Source organism: Aulonocara sp. 'chitande type north' Nkhata Bay, linkage group LG18, assembly GCF_057382095.1.
Source record: "Aulonocara sp. 'chitande type north' Nkhata Bay isolate Kocher_YH1m ecotype deep benthic linkage group LG18, A_spYH_male_GT1.1, whole genome shotgun sequence".
Classification (NCBI taxonomy): Eukaryota; Metazoa; Chordata; class Actinopteri; order Cichliformes; family Cichlidae; genus Aulonocara; species Aulonocara sp. 'chitande type north' Nkhata Bay.
The window spans coordinates 11,691,358-11,713,512 of NC_141361.1; the positions used below are offsets into that span (position 1 = coordinate 11,691,358).

General features: G+C 38.0%; 1 protein-coding gene across 4 annotated transcripts in view; it reads left to right on the forward strand.

Annotated features, from left to right (window-relative positions):
• The window catches only part of piezo2b (piezo-type mechanosensitive ion channel component 2b), a 90,282-nt gene that overhangs the window by 46,190 nt on the left and 21,937 nt on the right, over window positions 1–22,155 (forward strand). For all 4 annotated transcript variants that reach the window (XM_086270821.1, XM_086270823.1, XM_086270824.1 and 1 more), the window contains 16 exons: window positions 757–930; window positions 3,856–4,142; window positions 6,148–6,308; window positions 7,809–7,985; window positions 8,733–8,855; window positions 10,190–10,390; window positions 10,788–10,992; window positions 11,717–11,803; window positions 12,260–12,425; window positions 15,249–15,492; window positions 15,691–15,793; window positions 16,274–16,430; window positions 16,607–16,696; window positions 18,839–18,960; window positions 19,181–19,249; window positions 20,406–20,512. In XM_086270821.1, coding sequence (XP_086126947.1) covers window positions 757–930; window positions 3,856–4,142; window positions 6,148–6,308; window positions 7,809–7,985; window positions 8,733–8,855; window positions 10,190–10,390; window positions 10,788–10,992; window positions 11,717–11,803; window positions 12,260–12,425; window positions 15,249–15,492; window positions 15,691–15,793; window positions 16,274–16,430; window positions 16,607–16,696; window positions 18,839–18,960; window positions 19,181–19,249; window positions 20,406–20,512 — 2,473 coding nt within the window. The remainder of the gene's footprint in view (window positions 1–756; window positions 931–3,855; window positions 4,143–6,147; window positions 6,309–7,808; window positions 7,986–8,732; window positions 8,856–10,189; window positions 10,391–10,787; window positions 10,993–11,716; window positions 11,804–12,259; window positions 12,426–15,248; window positions 15,493–15,690; window positions 15,794–16,273; window positions 16,431–16,606; window positions 16,697–18,838; window positions 18,961–19,180; window positions 19,250–20,405; window positions 20,513–22,155) is intronic.

A 22,155-nucleotide genomic window follows, 5' to 3' on the forward strand; every position in this document is an offset into this window, starting at 1 on the left:
CTACACACTACCTCAAGTAGTATACTTAATTATGTTAATATACTCAGCCATACAAATATAATCAACTATAGTTGATATGTGGTTGTTAAAAGCCAATAAACAGAAAATGATATTGTTACAGTGTGCCTGATTAGTCGTGACAGCTGTGTCCAGGGGCACTATGATATTAAACTGTTTTTCTGTAACATACCATTTTATATATATATATATATATATATATATATATATATATATATATATATATATATATATATATATATATTTATTTTTTATTTTTTTTTTTTTTTTTCATTTTTATTTTGAGTTTGGTTTGAGTAAGTTCAGATTTAGTTTTCAGACCTCCCAGTCTCAAACATAGGTGCCAGTGCCTCGTCACGCTTGCTGTGTTGGCAAATTTGACTAAATTACCTTAAGTACTTTAACTATAATTACAGTGATTTAAAGGGTAAGGGTCACATTTATGTGAGAATTTCTTTACATTTTCACGTAAACGGATTAAAGTCTTTTGGTTTAAGGTCATACTGTAGATTGCTATGATGTCACAATAAACCCCCAACATATAATTATTACAAAATGTTATATAAACACCTGGTAGTATTAGATGATGAATAGATTAGATTTTATCTACAGAGTCAATATTCAGCTTCGCTGTGCTCAGTCTTCCAAACTTCAGCAGTTCTTCACACAGTAACCTTGGGAGTGATTTAAGCTTAATCTCACAGTTTTCTGTTTCCTTTGAAATGTTTGTGAATGCAGTCTGGAAGCCCTGGGCTTGAAGCAGTTCGAGCTGGGCGAGCTGTTCATCAGGATTTTCATTCCCACGTCCTTCTTGCTGGCGTGTATTCTCCACCTGCACTATTTCCATGACCGCTTTCTCCAGCTCACTGACCTCCAGGCTGTAGTGGCTAAAGAAGAGAGCACTATCTACAGGTGAGACACATGCTGCTTTTTTTCAATTCATACTTATAACAACAGTAAAGTGATGGGAAGTTGTTTAGATATAGAAATGGTAGAAAATTTGGTTTTATGGGGTTATCGTGATTCAGAATCATTGTAAGTACATTTTCTTTGCTTTGAAACTAAGTGTCTTTTCTCCTTGTAACTTGGAAGCTTTTGGTTTGCTGTAGAGCCCGACCGACACCAATACCGATATTTGGTGATCTAAAAATCCGAAATATCGGTCAGTATTTTGCTTTGTTTCATGCACACAAACAGATTTCCCTAACATTTATTATGTGTAGTTTTTTACAATTTCATACCAAGATAGTGCAGAATAAAAATAAACTTGTTTTATTGTGGATTAATTGTGGAGAATAGTGCCCTCTGTTGCACTCATAACATCGCTGAAGGGTGTTTCCCCTTTTTCCTCTTTGCTTTTTTAAATTTTCATTTATCAGCCAGTAAATGAAAATGATATGCCTGATATATCGGAAAATATTGGCCCATGCGGTCATGCAGTAATGCAGTATATTGGTCATCTGATATATCAGTCAGTCTTTAGTTTGCTGTGCCGCCCCACCCCGACTTCTGCTTGTTACATTTTGTACTTCACAACTCCAGTGCAAATTGATTAGTAGATAATTATTGCAATAAATTTCCACTACTCACGAAGTATGCATGTAAAACCCAGTTCATCCGCTTTTATGTCACACCTTGTTATACGGCCGCTGTAACCTCATCGGTCATTGCGTGCTGTGTCGTGCAGCTGTGTGTCATAACATGCACATTTCACAGTCTGCGGCATGGGTCATTTAACTTTAGCGTTGTTTTTGTGGATTTTGTTGTTCTGCTACCACTTGCTCAGCTCTTCTTCCCTCTGCTTCTCTCCGTCACCTGCTGCTTTCTATCTTCTCCGCCTGTTTCACTCACAGCCACGCCAAAGTCAATGGGCGTGTCTATTTAATCATGAATAGGTGGGTATTTGCTCGCTTTCTGTAGCATCAATCACCATCCCATGTCACCTCTGAATCTTAGCGTTTTCTTCCTTTTGCAATACATCCTCAGCACCCACAGTGACTTACCCCTCTTACCTTGTTTTTGATGGTATTTTATTGAGAATCTGAAATATCTTGCACCTGAAGATCAGGTATTTTTCATGACATGACTGGTTTTCTTTTTTGGGGTTTTGGGGTTTCTTTATTTTGCCTGTAGCCTCCTCTTATTTGGATTTTCTATGTTTTGTTTTTTAATAAAAAATGTTCTACTTCTGACAGGCAACAAACTTACTCATGCATGTTTAAAACTGCAAAAAGTTCTTGCTCCCCTCCACTAGCTTTACACTGATCCACACCCTGATCTATGCACTGAACCCCAGAAAATTACCCCCTTCCTATAAAAGCTCGCCTCCCCCAAACCACTGGAGTCCTGCAGCCAGTTTTCGTGCATTTTAAAATGACGTTTCAGCCTGTTTTTGTGTCAGTTTCTCTTCTCACTGTTTATGATGACTTCTGTGTAACTATATTGTTCTGAGCAGCATCAAAGAAAAAATTCCCACTCCACAGAGCAAGTAAGTGTGACTACCAAACACCAAAATGCTCGTCTTGACATGCAGCCAGTCCGTGCAAGCCAAACCTGAACCTTGACATGGCTCCATTATTGCCTGAAAAGACATTGAAGGATTAAAGCCTCCCCTTAGTTGTTTATCTGCTGCTCAAAGATCAGACACCATGAATACAACACGGATTATTTTAAAGAATGCAGCAGGAATGTGCACTGCTTTTAGTTTGAAATGCCTGATGAAACACTGCTCTGTTGTTCAGTTAGCAGAACGAGCAGATTCCCATCCTGCATCGGAGTCATTTGACAGTCATCTTGACCTTGTGTATAATTTTTCAAGTATTTATATACTTATGAGGACAGAATACCTTAGAAAATAATAAAAGAGATTTCTTTTTTTTTTTGTTTTTAGGGATTTGGTTTTTGTTCACTGTGCTGATGTCTTGGTCGAGTTTAAGATCAGATGCAGATAAATTTATGGAATATTAGGACGAAAAACTTACGAGGAACACCTCTTCTTATCTTACAATATTGATCGTAGCATATCCTTGTAGATATGTCTGTATGTATCCCATCGCCTCCTTTTTAAACAGTTATCATAACTATTTATTAATAATCTTCAAATGTACATATATGACCCAATGGTCACCAAAATTTGTATCCACTAAATACCAGCTATGAAGATTTTTATCACAAGAAATGCTGGTTGGATTGTATCGATAAAGGATTGAGAATTAAATATATTTTTTTTATATCTCTACTACCAAACAGTTTCTAGTCTTTTTTTTGTGTATAATTTTGTTTATTTTTATATATTTCGTTTTGGGTTTTATATGTCTTCACTTCCCATTTGTCCTTTACCTAAAGGAAATATGGGTAAAAACATTATCAAATCTAGGAGCGTATTCATGCTCGAACCAATAATGCCTTTATTGGAAGTTTTGAATTTAGTTGCCACATGACCCACAATTACAATTTACAACATATAATTTGACGTTTTTTAATGGATTATTTGGACATAAAAACAGACCAGCAACAGCAGTGAGTGCTGGCATGAAGATAGCAAGTGGAAATAAAAACAAAAAAAGACACATTAGTCCTGAACCTGTACAAACACAACCATTACTGCTGTCCTGTCAGGTTCACACCATTCACACTCTATGGTTAACACACAAAATATGGAAATTGTACAGTTCCATAACAACATGATAAATAATAAAATGTTTAACAACAACAGGAGCAATCATATTTAAAATCCGTAAGTCACAGAAGGTCCTCATATGTATATTAATACAGATCTGTGCCCAGGGTTGCGTGTTCGTGTGTGTTTTTGTGTAATAACTTCTGCCGTGTCTTCAGACTGGTGGACCCGGATGGCAGCCTGCCAGACCTCAGCATGCTCAGTGCCAGCTCGGTGGACGCGATGCTTCTCAGAGAGGAATGTGAAACACATGTAAAGCAGAACATGCAGGAGGGTTGGGATATGGAGAAAGAGAAGGAGCAGGCCCTGGTGGTGGTGATGGATGACACTGACATGACTAATGAGAAGCCCAGGAGCTTGTCTGACCCACGGCAGTCCAGCACAGAGGAGAGCCAACAGTGCAGTGCGAAGACCGAGCCGGAGCCGAGCACAGAGCAGAGCTCAGGTACCGAGCAGCACGGCGGGTCCATGACCTTAAATGTGATTTCAAAAATACTGTGAAATATTTCACTTGATCTAATTCATTTTTGTCTAATCAAGCATAACATTCAACTACTAAAATATTTTTTTCTGTATAGAAACACTAATAAACATTTAGAATTTATTGTCTTAAAAAATTTTCTATGTAAAACGATTAATTTAGAAGTTCATGGTTAACGACAACAATTATGCTTTAGTATTAAAAATACAATTTTGATTAAAGAGCAAATTCATATTGGTGGATTAACCATTACAGAAAACAAAAATGATTTTTAGTAATCACCAATCCTGTTAAATTAGGGCATCTTACATTGGCTGGTGGTCTAAAAAACTATTGCATTGTGGGTGAAAGCTTTAAAGTTTTTGGAAATATCTAAGTCAGACATTAATCAAGTGTAAACATTAAGCCACTGAAACAAATTTTTCTATTCAAGAATGAAAGTAAATAATTTTAATTTCACATCTTAATCAAAATAACACTCTGTTTGTATGTCAGTAAATTAGAAATTTGATTTAAAACTGCAATAATTATGTTTTAGCATTAGTTTCCACATAAACTTTAATGTCAAAACTGTGTTTGTGACGGAACATTTCTGTCAAAGCAGCATGTTTCTTTTTTATAAAAGGAAATGGCACATTAATATCATGCTGATTGCAAGTAGCTGTCATAGACATACGTGCGATGGTAATAAAAACCTAGCCAGCGCACGAGTCATGCATCATGCATTTAGTGCTAAGCCTCTAGTTTTTCAGTTTGCTCTCAAGTTCATTGTGGTCTTTAAAGGTCAAAGCTCTGTGCTGCCGCCCTGGTATCTTCTGCCTGCGCTCACACCAGCCAGCCACTGCTGCAGAATTTGTAAAAGCGGTTGTACTGCAGGTTTTTTGTTTTCAGCCGATTTATCTTGCATTACGACACAGCACATAGCTCAAGCGCCTGCTTTTACCCTCCTGCTAAGGCCGACCAAAGCTGCATTACTAGCATATTTACACAGACAGTCTTGAATGAAAATGTTGTTTGCATGCACAGAAAATAAAATGGGTGATAAAACACAACCCTGCGGCCCTGCAGGGCCTCTTAGTTTATAATGAGTTGTGGGCTGTACGAGGTATATTCTCTCAGAGTTTCTTAGCCAAACAATGGGGCCTCTATTAAAGCCTGAGATAATATGGATTTTGTAAACGTATACAGGCTCTACCACAATATAGTGGTTTTTATGGGAATATGAAACAAATTATAAAGTCCTGTTTCTCAGCTAAATAAAACAGCAGTTTGGAATTTGCTTGTTAATACATTTTTTAAGCTCATTCTCATCAAACTTCAAAACTTTAATATTGGAAAAAATGATGTTAACAATCCTGTAGCAGCTTCAGAATTAATATGAAACACGTGTTTGCTACCATAAAGTAACCAAAAAATTGAAATTACATTTCTTGAATTTAGTTTCTAATAGTTTACTCTTCGTCTGTAAACAGACTAATGAAGTGGAGGAGTAATTGTTTTAGGCTTAATTAAATATTTACAGCAAGGTATTAGTGAGTAAAAGCTCTATTTTCTTTACTTTTTTACTTTGATATCAAACATTCTTTAAATTTGTTAGATTAATATGCATTATTAGCTTCATATTAATCTAACATGAATCTGTATTGATTGATTTATTTTTAATCAATAGAGGGGTTGACTCTAAAAATACCACGGCTGCATCAATTACATATATAAAGGGCTATAAAGAAGGAACTGTATATCTGCCTTTCATTTCTGAATGAACTGTAGAAAATTACAAACATGTGGAATGGCAGCTAACGTTGTCCTGAAGTGAAGCTTGTGCAATCTCCCAGCTTAAGTTGACAAACTTGCAGGTGAAAAATAGAAGTAACAGGGATATTCGTTTTTAAACACTTTCCGTTTGCACCTCTTCAGTCTTGTCACTTTCCCATTTAAACGTGTCTGGTTTTTGTCTCTTTTTCCTCAGACCTGAAGAATAAATGGCACCTTGTGGTTGACCGTCTGACAGTGCTCTTCCTCAAGTTCCTGGAGTATTTCCACAAACTGCAGTTGTTCATTTGGTGGTTACTGGAGATCCATATCATCAAGATCGTTTCCTGCTACGTTGTCATGGTTGCTATCAAAGAGGTATGAAAGCTGAAGAATTGACTTACTTTTGTACCTGCAGCAAGACAAACTTAAACCTGCCTGAAAGTCATATTTTATTTTATTTGGTCAGCTTTCATATCAAACACCACAGGTGGTAATGTGTTTCCCTTCCTGTTGGTGCTAAAACTGAGTACTGTTTATAACTGCTTTTACTTGGGTCCCATCTTCTCTTTCCTGCCTTTGTTAGCACTCCGCAGTATATCCTGGAGAGGCGCTGCTATTTTAGTGTGATTACTTCTCAGATACACAAATAAAGCTGATGTCGTTCAGCACTAATCTAAATTGAACTGTTTACTATATCGCATACAAGCCAAATAATAGTGTGGGGGATTCTGGAGAATTGTAACAGCTTCTACACTTTGGAGATGTAAAGAAGAGTCTGAGATTTTTTGAGTTTACACATGAACCATACCAGTCTTATGAAAACTCATTTGACAGTCTTTACAGTCATAGTAAAAAGATAAGCTAAAAAATAGTGTCATTATTAATTTAACAAAAGTTAATCCAAAATAAAAAACCGTGTATTAAAACAGTACACCCCATTATTCGGTAGCTTAGAGAGCCTCCTGAATAACTTAAAGTACAGTAATCATTTTCTATCTGGCTTCATCAGCTTCCCACGTCATTGTGGAGGAATTTTAGCCCACTCATAGGAATTCATGTAGGTCAGGTTTTTACTGGGTCACTGCTTTTTAGATTAGTTTTTGATAAATAAATGATGACACAGTATAGTGTCAGTGTCAGGACTGGGTATCGATCGGTTTCTTTTATCGATTCGATTCCAATTCCCAAGGTCCCAATTTTGACTGAGACAGTCAGAAATATTATAATTCTGATAAATTATCAGTACATATGCTTATTTTTATATCTATGTATACAAAGCTGACACTTGTGAGACTTAATAAGAGGTGGGAGCATCACAGCAGATGTCTTTGTGTCGAAGTAACTGAAAAATATGAAGGAGATTTTCCTGGCCTGACTTTTTATATCAAATAAATTATTCTGCAGTAGATCAAAAACGGAAGAAAACCATGAATCAACATATGAACATTACCTGATGCTGCTGAAGTGAAACAGAGCAATGTTAAAGAGGTTTTATTGGAGACACAGCTAAGCGTTTTGCAATTTGTCATACTTTTAAAAAGTTTGCATTTCTTCGGTATTGAACAGCAGAAATGAGCCTTTCTTGTCGGAGGCGAAACAGCGAGCGACAACGCTGTGCACAATTGTGTTGGCAGCAAAAGTAAGAGGGAATTAATGACGATGTTTATCAAACATGAAGCGTAGTTTTGATCTTCTTTTGCTGCTGGTTCAGTGAATTTTTCAATCATCACTGATTTACACCTGTTTTCTTTTCAGTGTACAATGTGTGTGTGTGTGTGTGTGTGTATTGTTAAAAATTTATAGCCGTAGCTGTGGAAAAGAGGTATGAATGACAAAGTTTTTTTGTCCTCATCACATCTATTGTCTTTTGTCCAGGTGTCTTTGTTCAACTATGTGTTCCTTGCATCCTGGGCGTTTGCACTGCCGTACAGCCAGTACCGGCCCCTTGCCTCTAGTGTTTGCACTGTCTGGACGTGTGTCATCATTGTATGTAAAATGTTGTACCAGCTGGACTTAATAGATCCCAGCAAGTACTCCAAGAACTGCACTTTGGTAAATATTAATGCTTCTCAACCAAAGTTGTATAGAATACATGCTGTTCTTTAGCATTGTCCCTATTATCCTTAATTAAAGCCAGATTTTTTGTAGATTCTCTTGATTTTGATTGATGTGCGCCTGCTTTATGTCATGATTTTTGTTGGCGTTGGGCATAAAAACTCTGGAATAAAATGTTTGCATTCCAAAAGAGACAAAAAGCCTTACTGCTAGTTTCCAAGATTTGAATTAAAGTACTATGGTTCTTTGAAGCTCCATATTTTTTATTCTTGGATTCTTCTAGTAAAGCTTTGGATGATTTACAGATCAAATAAGCCTTGTTTATCGTATACTCACCTTAGATGAGCTACTAACTTCATCCATTCCAGGAGATCTGAAACAACAAGTTGTTTTAGATCCTCTGCCTTTGAGCTAGGTGTCTTCCCATTGTCTGACCCTTATAAAAAGAAAGTTTAAATTACAGGTTGGTGGGACTTCTATGGTTACAACCAAAGCAGTGTGTCTGAAATGACCAAAATAGGCTATATCTGCTCTCTCTGACATCATTCAGAGCCAAGGGTAGAAAAAGTCTTTCTTAAAATTAGCGTTTAGAGCAGCCTGAAATTTTGCCTCATAGCGACTTACTCTTACGGAACTCGATATTTGAAACTTTGACCATGTTTGATGAAAACATAATTCCTACTTTAGGCCTAGTTTTTAATTCTACTAGACTGGAAAACTGACCCATTGTGTTTTTGTCCACAGTTATGCAGAAACTCAACAAATAAGAGTTTAATGTTACCAGAATCTTTGTTGTATGACGGAAGAGTGGATCCAGCCAACTGGGTGGGCCTCAGGAAGTATGACGACCTGCTGGGCTACCTGAGGGTAAGGTCGAAATGAACCACAGTTCTTTTATCGTTGTTATACACTGCCTATTAGACTCTTTATTCTTTATTATTTATAGAGCAATTATGAATTTAGAACTACCGTGTTTACAGGAAAATTGTAATGCGTTTTTTTTTAAAATTATTATTAACTTTTATGTCAGCAGTAATCTCTATTTCATGTTTAATTCATGCAGATTTGGGTAATTCAGTCAAATATGAGATGTTTAACACATCACCGACCTAGTGCTATTTGGCTGTTTAAAGTCAGTATTTAATTTGAAATAATATCAAAATTCCACAAAATGCAGTCAACTGAAAAAAGAACAAATAAATATTCCACTGCAATACATTCCTAAGAAAACAGACTGTGTAATTATTTTTCTTTACTTTCCTGTGTCACCTGCCGAGTGTCACTCTGTTTCACCCACACCTCCAAATCTCTGTACAGGGAAGGAGGTGATCTGTGTTTTATTCAGTGAGATGAACACAAGATTTTTGGATTTTTAAAATAAACAAAATGTATAAAAAATGTATTTAAAAAAAGCTAATATTGAGTGATAACAGTTCATAGCAAAGGTTTTCAACTACAGGCTGCCACAGACAGCAGGCCTGGTGCTTAACTGTAATTCAACGGGTTGTAGAGCTCACCTTTGTACGGAAGTCTTATGTAGATGATGAGTTATATGTTTGACAGTTAGGAGGAATATTTGTAAGATTCTTTTGTGAGTATCTTTCCCCATCCCCTGGACCTTTTAGGGGAACTTAATACTTGTGAGATCTCAGACTCTGAATACTTAGAATTTCTATTTTATTTAGTTAGCAGTGGTTTTCATATTGAAACATCTCATTATGTGTTTGTTGGCATAATGAAAAGCCAGACTGGGATTCAGATCATCCCTCCGTGTGGTTTCATCTCCACTGTCTAAGAGCAAAAGGGAATTTCTTATTAGATTTTCTTTGTAATTGTTTCAATGTGCAGTACTGAAATCAGTCACTAGGGATACAGCAAATCACATCTTGATTGCAGTCTTGTAAGTCGGGTTTGTGTTTTTGTTTTCTTCACACTTTTAGTAGTTTAATGTAATTCACTTGACCTTGTGAAAATATGAAGTGCCAATCAAATGTTGCCAATAACTGGGACTATTCTGCAGTTTTTGTCCTTTAAATGAGTAAAACCAGCAATGTTAAAGTTGCTCTCTGGATACTCCCCAACCCGTCGTAATCCTCAGCCCATTTAATCACATTTAAATATTTTTTAAAACTATATTATAAAAACACAGTTTATAAAAACTAAGCATTTTGGGGAATTTTCTCTTCTGACCATCTGAGCAGAACAACTTCTGGATGCTGGCTCTGTTAGCATTGGAGGTAACCATCTACCGCCATCAGAAATACTTCAGACTGAGGAACAAATTGTCACCTCCCGCTGCCAGGATTATCTTTCATGACATCACACGACAGCACCTGGACATCAACATTGTCTACTTCATCAAATACTTCATCAACTATTTCTTCTACAAGTTTGGACTTGAGGTAGGTGGCATAATGAAGTAGAAATAGTTAAATTGGGGCGATCGTGGCTCAAGAGTTGGCAGTTCGTCTTGTAATCGGAAGGTTGCCGGTTCGAGCTCCAGCTTGGACAGTCTCGGTCGTTGTGTCCTTGGGCAAGACACTTCACCCACCACCTACTGGTGATGGCCAGAGGGGCCAATGGCGCGATATAGCAGCCTCACTTCTGTCAGTCTGCCCCAGGGCAGCTCTGGCTACAACTGTAGCTTGCCTCCACCAGTGTGTGAATGTGAGAGTGAATGAATAATGGAATTGTACAGCGCTTTAAGGTTCTCGAAAAGCGCTCTATAAATGCAACCCATTATTAAAATGTGTACTGTGCTACACTGCTTCATGTACACTCCTCTTGTGTTTCCCTTAGACTTGCCTGCTGTTGGTCGTCAACGTCATAGGGCAGCGTATGGACTTCTATGCCATGCTTCATGCTTTTGCCTTAATAGCGGTGCTGTACAGACGTAGAAGGAAAGCCATTGCTGAGATTTGGCCCAAGTACTGCTGCTTTCTGGCATGCATGCTTACTGTTCAGTACTTCGTCTGCATCGGGATCCCACCTGCAGCCTGTAAAGGTTTGTGTAATCAAATGTGCCAGATTGCTCTGAGAATTACTGCTGTTTGTGGATTTAGGAATCCAACTGAACTCAACAAGAATAAACAAACTTTACATGAGCTATAAAGCTTAAAAACTGTATAAAGATCGTATAAAGTTTATACGCTGATGAGTGAATCTAATCAGGATCATCAGCTTATTTTAAATTGATACACTAAACCTAATGTAACCTAGCACTGACAATGAGCACCACAGTGTAATGCAGTTACCCTGCATTAAACTGTAAAAATGTCTATTATTTTCATGCAAACTGTAAAACAAAACCATAGCGAGTTGGGATATTTTTATTTTATTACTGAGTAAGTCTCTCCATCCCATCAGCTGGAAGCAATGCCAGGCTGCAGCACAAAAAGAAATAAATAAATAAACAAAATCACTCTGTAGAATAAAGCGTTACCATCGGATTTAATTACTCATTAAATGAAGGGTATGTAATGATTTAAATAATGTAAGTTAAAAGTCAGTTCATTATTGTTTCAGAGATAAATTAAGGCTGTTTTTCATGTAATTACAAAAATTGTCCACACGTAAAAGGTGTTCTCTTCATGTTTATGATGCACTTTTTTTTTCTTTTTTTAATCCGTTAACACGTCATGGCTCCATTCTTTTGCGGTTCTTCAAAGCGAAGCGTGATATTTTTATGATGTTCTTACATATGTCTGATGATAATGTTTTCTTTTCAGGTTATCCCTGGACAGAAAATGACAATGTGGTCAAGTGGCTCTATATTCCAGATTTCCGCAGCAGGCCCAATCCTTTATTCCTCATCTGTGAGTTTTATAGTTAAAGAGAAAATTTCTTTGAAGAATAAATGAAAATCCTTCATTAGAAGTTAGAAACATGCATGTAAATCTTCATGCGATTAATCATATTAGTGGATTATTCTTACTAATATATTAGTATATCAGAAGCATTTTGTTATTACAATAGTTCGTGGTTTAAACTCCAACATGACATAATTTTGTGTTAAAATTATAATGTATAAAGTAACTAGTAAATAAAGCACTCAAACACATCTAGTGGTGTTTAAAAAAGTGCAAACAAACTTTCGACTTCGACCGTCTGTCTGCAGTCTCTAAATAACTAAGCTAACTTTTAAAATTTGAGAGTTGAATACAGTAAAGCAAATGTACCGTCACAGGCAAAATCAAATAATTGTTTTATCTTATGAAGATTTAACACTGATTCCACAAATAGAAACGCTTTCATCTCCTCTTCTCTTTTAGATGACTTCATGTTGCTCCTCTGCGCCTCCCTCCAGAGGCAGGTCTTTGACGATGAGAACAAGGCAGCTGTCCGCCTCATGGCCGGTGACAATGTAGAGATCTGCAGAGACCTGGATGCAGCTTCCTTCAGCGTCCACAACCCTGTGCCCGACTTTATCCACTGCAGGTACCACAGATAACACTCCAAATTAGATATACTTTCATTTTGCTTTCAGTAAGAACTGCTGCAGTAGTACTTACTGAAAGTAGTATGCCTTAAAATGTTCTGTACATGTAGCTGAGGCAGAGAATTGTGGCCAGAAAACATGCTGTATTGTATACTACAAAATGCAGCTAAGTGCTGGTGCAACTCTTAGTATTGTTTTGATACATTTATTTCAACATACTGTGTATTAGGACATTTTTTTGCCATGTGAGTTAGTGTGGCAGCACTGGTGCTGGATCCTTGATTCAAAGCTTTGTTCACTACAGTGGTTGGCCTTGTGGCCTTGTGTATTTCTATTAGTCCTACATGGATAAAGTGTATTGCTGTATGTACCTTTTTAAATGATTTCCAGTTTCTGAAATATATTTTACATTAGATTCTCTTTTCATCATTTTGTGGCTATTGCATGGCTCAGCCGCCATTAAGACAGAGGTCAACATGCTGAAATGGAAAGGAAGTGAAGTAGCCAGTCTAATTGATGCTTAATGATGTTGGGTGCCTATCTATGATGTCAGATACAAAACTGAAATGTGCTCCACACAAGTGGAGCTGTTAAAAGCTAAGTATATGTATTTAAAGCTTTTTGAAAGTATTTTACAGTCAAAAATTGGTTTTAGAAATGTATAACAGGCTTCAACATTAAAGAAAAACCCATTTGGTTATTTTAGTATCCATAATTTATTTCTACTCAGGACCTTCTGTCTTTGTCCCTAATTTCCTTTCTGTCTCCCTGTTGTCTCTATCTTTATAAAGCCTAATATATATCTCTCAGCTAAACATTAAACTCAAATTGCTTGTAGTGAATAGTCCAGCACAACACATGTGTACTTGCAGTTATGTATGTACATGTGTGTGATTGACGGATTAATTGTAATTATTTCTTTAATGCATTTTCAGTGTTTTTTTTCCATGTCTCCAATTCTCTTTGCTTTTTTGTGTGTGACCCACTCTCGTGACATCTCAAGTTGGTTCTTGTTTTACTTTGTTACCTTGTTTGTCTCACTCTGCAATTATTGCCCCAGAAGTATATGACTTGAGACAACTTTGGAATTACTAAATTATGGATACTAAACAATCCGCAGATTGAAGTTTTCACATTCCCATTGCAATAACACAATTGCATCTCTTACAGCACTGGTTTTCAGACTTTTTCTGGCATGTCCTGCTTCACAAGCTGACAAAATAGATCAACAAACAGGCTGAACACCCCCTTTTCCTCCATTTGCGTTGTCAGAGGTGTGCTCTGAAGAAAACTGTTGTTGTGCTTGGCTGCAAACTGTGTAACTGCAGAAATCTTAAGTGGGATGGTGCTGAATAAGAACATTCTCAGTCAGCAAATACTTTATCCCAGAAAAATAAAGGTAAGAAAAAAATGACAGCTGACAGTAGCTCACGTCAGAGGTTTAGTGAGGGATGTTATTAAATACATGCTGTATACATAATTTAGAAACTCGCCTGATCTGGATACTGACTTTGCACATAAAGAGTGAACGCAGGATGTTGAGGGGAAGAGGGCGCGAGTTAAAAAGACAGCAAGAGCATCCTGACCTGTCCACACTCATTGATTATGTGCTCTTCAGATTCCACTGTTTTGGTGTGCAAAGTGGACAAGTCTTTTATTAACGCACTCTGTGTCCATCAACAAGCACTAGTAGTGCAAGAGAGAGAGCTGTACAGCCCGTCTGTCCATGCCACAGCAGCTCTGCACTTATTCCATCGTTTCCCTCCAGAATCGAATTACGGATACGGGGTGGGGGGAGAAATCCATAATCCACAAAAACACTCTGTCCGTCACTCCCCGACTCAGACGCTTTTTCCTTGTACTCTAACTCAATAAATAGCTTTTAAGTATGGAAAAGGTATTTTCTCCCCCTGATGAAGAAGGACACTCACTCAGCTGTTCCGGCCCTTCAACGCATCGTCCCATCCAAACCCACTTCATCAGAGCTGCTTTCTAAAGAGTTGAAGCTGTTACTGTGGCCCCATGTATCTGAAATTAATGCACGCTACATCTCATGTTTCCACTCTGCGCATCATATCGTCAGCCTTTCACATGGAGCCATAGACATGCGCCTAGCATGTTAGAGACGCGCAAGACATGCAGCAGTGTACCTGTGCTGAGCGAAAGGATCGGGTTACAGCTCTCATTCCTATTCATTGATCAGATTCTAAGTGACATTAAGTGATACCCTAATTGTGAATGATGAGCAGATAATTCTCTTTTGACTTTTGCTATGTGGTAAACATGTACCCTAACCTGTAATAGCAGCTAGCTGGGGTCCATGGGGATTAAAATCAGCTCATCAACTACATCCACCTCCCTCATTGCTTTTTCATGACAGCAACAGGCCTTGTGTAAATATACGTCTTACTCTATGGATTTATTTGAGAATTAAAGTGCTCAAATAAGTCCACACAAGATGACATTTTGAGACATGATTGAAAATTGTTGAAAAACGCTAGTTGTTGAACACAGAGTAACGACTGTTTTGCTAATTACATTTAATTGCCCAGGATTTTATTTTTTTAACTTTTTTTCCAAGCAGAATTCTAATGATTTCAGAATATAAATAAAAGCAGTCCAAGACTTTCATTTTCACATGACTCCATGTTGGGATGTCATATTTGATCTCTCTGTTTATTTATTTGTTTTTGCGGAGGTTAGGAATTTTCATTCACATTTGGAGCTGCCACTGTGCTGCATTTGAAAGGATCCTTATTCTCAAAACTACCAGACACTTGTTTGTCTTTTCATTTACAAAAACTGTTTTTCTCTATTTCTAGGTCCTACCTGGACATGCTAAAAGTTATCATGTTCAGCTACCTTTTCTGGTTTGTCCTCACTATCATCTTCATCACTGGAACCACACGTATCAGCGTCTTCTGTATGGGTTACTTGGTGGCCTGCTTCTACTTCCTGCTCTTTGGTGGAGACCTGTTGCTGAAGCCAATCAGAAAGATCCTCCACTACTGGGACTTCCTGATTGCCTACAACATCTTTGTGATTACTATGAAAAACATTTTATCTGTAAGTAATCTATGACAAACTGATTATAATACCATTATCATCATCTATATATTCAACATAAAAAGAGATAAACCGCTGAGATTTGAAAACATTATCTGCATAGTATTTACAAAGCAATACAAATGTGAAGTTTTAACTGATATGTTGACAGTTAAAATGCAATATTTATAGTGTGTAATAAAGCAACATTGTTTTTAGATCCTGGCTTGTGGGTACATCAACCAACTGCTACAGGACCACTGCTGGTTAATCCAGGTGTTCAGTCTGGCATGCACCATCAAGGGCTACGACATAAATACAAGTAAGCAGAGGGTGAATTGACTCAAATTTCATTCCTTTAACTTTCATGAACAACTTGCAGGTATAATCCTATAACTTAGTTAATAATAATTTAAAAACCCAAGTCCCATCCAAGCCTCCACGGATGGCACTTGTTTGTCCAACACATCCCAAAAATACTGTATTGGATTGAGATGTGGGAATTTTGGAAGCCAAGTCAAAACCTTAAACTTGTTGTGCTCATCAATCCATTCCTGAACCATTTTTTGCTTCATGGTAGGGTGAATTATCCTGCTGAAACAGGTTTCCATGAAAGGGTGTACACTGTCTGCATTTTTCCCACTTCTAACAAATTAACTTTGATGTCACTTGCTCCCTGATGTAGCTCACCCACTAACAGGTGCCATGACGAGGAGATAATCAGTGTTAATCACGCCACCTGTCAGTTGTTGTAATGTTGTGCCTGATTAATAAATATGGCTGTGTTGTATGTGAATTCCAGATGCTAAGGATATTTGTGAGGTGCCAAGCAATGAGGCCGGCATCATCTGGGACAGTATCTGCTTTGCTTTCCTGCTCTTGCAGAGACGAGTCTTCATGAGTTACTACTTTCTACATGTGGTGGCAGATATCAGAGCATCACAGATCCTCGCTTCCAGGTATTTAACTGAGTGAGACAGCTACATGGAGTCAATTTAATTAGAAATACAGGTTTGATTTATTCAAGACCAGTGCTCGTGTATTAAAATTTCTTCTCAAAGCATTAACTTTTCTACCTGACAAATACAGGCGTACCAAACAAAATGTTTTCCTAATGTCTTTCTGTGTTTTTCAGAGGTGCAGAGCTTTTCCAAGCAACTATAGTGAAGGCAGTGAGAGCCAGACTGGAGGAGGAGCGCAAGTCCGTGGAGCAGCTGAAGAGACAGTGAGACTCCAAACATTTAACCTTCCTCTGATGAAATGATGTGTCTGTGATGTCACTGTCTTTTGAGCCAACGCTGAATGGAAAAGTGATTATTTTCCTAAGACACGTAACTGCTCTGCAGTTGTCTGCACAAGAAAAAAGCAAAACCAGTGACAAGTGAAGGATTTTTTTTTTAATCATGAAATTTAATTTTCTTTTAATTTTCTTTAAATTAAATCAGAATTTCTACCCAGTAGTTGCTATAATTAGCTGCTTTTCTTTCCTCTTATCTGAAATCTATCCTTACATTCCTTGAAAAAAAATTTAATTTTACTACTTCCTGCCTTGCTTCATCGTGGCACTTGGGTGCAAATATATACCCACTGGTCATTTTACTAGATACACCTGTTCGTTAACTCAACAGTAACTGAATTACTCCACATTATAATTAAGGTATGCAGAAGAACATCTCAGAATGCATAACAGGTCAAATCTTGAAGCGACTTGGTTACAGAAGGCCAAATGTGGTGCCACTTTGGGAAGCTAAGAACAGGAAACTGAGGTTATAATTTGCCCAGGCTCACCAAAATTGGATAACAGAAGGTTGGAGAAACATCTTCACTTCTGCTGTGATGAATTGTCTCAGGGGCCTCTATGCACAGCTTGCACCTGGGGTCTTCTCTGGTGTGATAGATCCCATTCTCTAATGAACTTGTACCTAGAGCTTGTTCCTGTGTTTCCATGATTTGTGCCTTTATGCTGTCTTTCTGTCGGGCTTTTTCCAGCCATTGGTGGGATTTTTCTATATCAGTTACTTCTTCTATCTGTTGGTGGTACATGCGTTTTCTGGTTTCTGCTGACTGACGTATTCACCAAGCACATGATGAGTTGTGGCCATCTCCCTGAAGTACTCATGGATCTGTGTTGTTTCATCCTGGATAGTAGTTCTGACACTCACTAGTCTTCAGCCGTCTTCCTTCCACTTAGCGTCCAGTCTCAGGATGCTGGTCTTTGGGTGAAACCCTCTATGCATGGTAAGGAGCTTCCTTGACTTGATGTCAGTAGCTTCTATCTCCTCCTTTGACTAGCTTATTAACCCAGCAGGGTATCTGGCAACCGGCAGGCCGTAGGTGTTGATTGCCCGGATCTTGCTCTTCCCATTCAGCTGACTCCTCGGGACTTGCCTTACTCTGTGCAGGTATTAAGTGGTTGCAGTTTTTCTTGTGAGCGCTTCTTGGTTCCCATTTGCCTGTGGGATTCCAAGGTACTTGTAGCTGTCTTTGATGCCTTCAATCAGAATCAGAATCTTACTTTGTGGTAGTACAATCCCCTGAGTTCTAGCTCCCTTCCCTCTCTTTGTTACTTGTTAACCATCTGGCTCAGCAGGTTCAGGCCTATGAACCCCCTCAGAAGCTCAGATTCCATTGGACTTCCACATACAGATGGACAAACTGGTGATAGCTAACCAACCGGACATAGATGAAGAAGGTTGCAGTGATATATGTAGCTACACCAAATGATAGCAACATCAGAAAGAAGGAACACAAAAAGCTTGAGAAATATCAAGAGCTGAGAGAGGAGGCAGAGTAGATGTGGAAGGTGAGGGTGTCAGTCGGAGCACTCAGGGTAATGATGAAAAGCGTGTCTTGCAGTGCAACATAGCGACTCAAATATGTGTGTTTAATTCGTTTTATATGAGAATTAAGTTTAGTTGAGTGACTTTAGCGGCACCAGGTCTTTTATTGTTTTTGCCGACAATACATAAATGCAAAATATCACTAAACACTGAGTTAAACTAAAACACAGTTATGTCTGTTTCATGATTTTGAGCGTCTTTTATTAGGCCCCCTCTAATTTATCTCACACCAAGGTAAACATGATGCAGAAAAACTTGACTCAAAGTGTCTCCTGGCTCAGTTTCATCATTGTTTCCCAGAAACCTGCTCTACTTCATCAAGCCAATGTATTTCCACCACTCATAGTAACTCAGGGGTTACTCACAAGCTCTGATGATGTCCACTCGCCCTCTCTAATGAGCACTCCATTGTTACGTAACGTACAGTAATTTCCACATGAAGCCCGGAGGTGTTTATGGTCAGTCTGTTACGCTGTTCCTCTGTGTCGATTCTTTGTGTCTCGTCACCTTCTCTTTGATCTAATCAGGATGGAGCGCATTAAGTTGAGGCAGCAAAAGTTTAAGCGGGGCAAGGAGAAGATGCTGAGCCTGGCTCAACATTCTGGAGATGGACAGACGATAGTCCCGCCCGAAGAGGATGATGATGATGGTATGACAAAGCTGGGTGTAGAAATACTATGAGTTTTGGTATTACTCAAGGAGGGTGGGCGTTCATGATCGTTTATAAGAAGAACAGAATGTCTATAATAGTGTCATTTCTATTAGCATTGGAACTAAATAAAAAGCTTCACATACTAGATTTGTGTCTTGAAGTTTACAGAACTGAATTTCTTATTAAATGTTGCACTGATGTATTTGTGAAATTTTAGGAGCACAGCCAACGAAAGCCAAGACCAAAAAAAAGCAGTGGTGGAGGCCGTGGGTTGACCATGCTTCCAGTAGGTTGACCCCCCCAAAACCTCTTTTTTCTCTTCCTCCACTCTGATTGGCCCTTGTGTCCTTGACCAGAACGCTGAGGATTCCCATACTGCCCATGGGCTCTAAAGGCAACATCATATAGTATCTGCCTTCTCCCTCCGGACTTTAATCTTTTTCTGTCTCTATTTAAGGATCCCCGTTACCTGTAGCTCTTGCGTAACTTTACAAAGCAAGTGTGGCGAGACTCTTAGGTTTATAAAAGCGTAACAGTCTCAGCAAGAGTGCAGCACAGGGTTGCCTTAAATAGAAGCAATGAAGAAAGGGAAAATGACTAACGTCTGGAGGTTTTATACTTGACGTTGTTTAAAACATAAACTTCATCGCTGGTCTCACCTAAAGAGCCTACAGTAGAGAATCACTCCATTGCAAAATATTTTCAAGCAAAGAAATGAAGCTGACAAGCCTTCATTCTCAGTACTGGAATAAAGGCTGAAGGTTTAGTTCATTCTTTGCCTGCAGACATGATCACCAAACAGGCATTACCTAGGAGAAAATAGAACAGCAATCAGACCAGTGATTAAATATGTAAAATTATGGCTTTTACAGTCGGTTTGTGGTAAATAAAAAAAAAAAAGCCAGCATTTCCCTGAGTCAATACAGCGGTTGCCTGTTTGTTTTGAACTCATGTCTCATATCATACTCCACCCCCACATGACATTTTCAAATTATTTCTCCATTTTATCTCTTTGTCATTTGATGTTTCATCTCCATTTCCCAGCATCCTCCCCTCATCTCCTGCCCACTGCGGTTCTGTTCAAGGACATAAGTCAGCCTTGTCTATCCCATTGCTTCTAACACTTAACTACTGTAGACTGGAGTCACTCCAGGGCGACTGAAATATGAGAATAACAGACATTCCTCATTGTGTTTTCTGCTCATACTTTCGTTAATTTTACTAACGTGTGGTTTCATCCTCTTAAAAGTGCGTCTATATCATAACGAGCCATAGATATATGCAAATGTTTGATAGAGAAATATGTAGAGTTTAATGTGGTTGTGTTTCTTCCTTACAGCAAGAGAACCTTCTGTTGCTTTTTTTTTAATGTCATAAAAGCAATAAATGACTTCAGCCTGTGTTTGAGTGAATGTAACAGTGCTTTGCGCTCTGCCCCTCAGTGGTTAGAAGTGGAGACTACTACTTGTTTGAAACTGACAGTGAAGAAGAAGCAGAGGAGGAAGAAGAGAAAAAAGATGACGATCCACCAAAGAAGTCAGCATTTCAGGTGGTTATATTTTGGCTTCAGAGTGGGAAATGCTGTGATTCTCCCAAAGAGATTTTAAGGAGAAGAACATGGTTATGGATGTCCTTTTTTACAAAATAGTTTTTAATTGGCTTCTCTAAGCTATTACTTTTCTTTACAACTATAGTAAACTATATGTAAAAGGTGGACGTTGCCTTGGATCGTAAAAGCAAAGCGAATGCAGGTTGCATTGTTTCAAATGGCCAGCAGGGGGCAGCTCCTCGCATTGTAAAAACAAATCTGATTATACAGAAGTCTATGGGAAAATTACCCTATTTCTCCCATGATTTATAGACACAGTAACACTTTCCTAAAGAGTTTATGATGTCAGTCACTATTTTCAAAGTCTTGCTGAATACAATGTGATGCTCTTTTTAAAAATTTATAAATTAGATGATAAACCAGCGTATACTTTCTGATTGACAACTTGTTACTCCATGAGTTTGCAGGTTCCTTGGTTTCTCAAGCACATCCACCCATCACTTCTGATGTTTGCTTTTTAAAAAAACAGAATAGCAACAGCCAAAATAGTGAATGATGTCATATTGGCTCATTTACTATGTTTAAAGCAGAAGTGGAGAAGCAAATGAAGTTTAAAACACAAAGGTGTCATTCTGGAAAGAGGAAATACAGCAGTATTTGTAGTACTGCGTACCTCTGTGTATGAGTGAGCAATGTTTTTTTTCTGTCCTCACATCCACAGGTAGACATAACACTTCATAACATTTCATTTGTGTATACAATGTAACACAATGGAAGACTACTTCATCATGTTGTAACCACAACTATAGCCTGTTTTTCTGGCCTCTTTCTCAACTCATGTCTGTAACCCTCCCACTATCACAAACACACCAACTGATGAATGAAAATTAAGTATATAAAGTATAAGTATATATAATATAATAAGTATATATAAAGATATCACCTAGAAAGAGTTTTACACTTACAGTACTGTTCATTCCTGTTTTCCTGGGTTAAATGTAGAAGTTGGGATGTATGATACTGTGCAAAAGTCTTAAGCCACCCTTTATTTCTTTATATTTTGTTTCCAAGCAGCCAGAGCTGTCATTTTTAAAGTGGATTTGAACAATAAGTGCCCAAGCTTTCTGAAGGTTTCCCAAAGGTTTTCTCCGGACATTGACTTCTTTTTCGCTCATTTTCAGTCCAGTCTGTCTACCTGACTATTTTTATTAGAGGAATGCTTTTTCATTTGTTAAACCACTTAACACTGGCCTATGAGTCATCCAACCATTAAAAGGCTCCTAACTTAAGGGGTGAACAAGTATAGAACCAGTGTCTATACATTTTTGTACAGAAGAAAAACACCATCTACTGTAGATGAACAGTATCTTAAAGTCATGTCCTTGAGAAACAGGGCACTGGTGTACAAGGTACATCAAATTAACAAACACAAGAACTGGAATAAAAATTTTACATTTTTGGTTCAAATTCTCATCAGGTCAAGAAGAGATGAGTGCAGTCATCTGTAAAACACGGTGTAGTTTCTGTTACGGTTTGGGACTGCATGTCAGCTAGCAATGGAAAGCATCTTATTGAGAGCAGCTTCATTTAACAGCTTGACAATGATCCCAAACCTTTACTGCCAATGCAGTAAAAGTGTACCT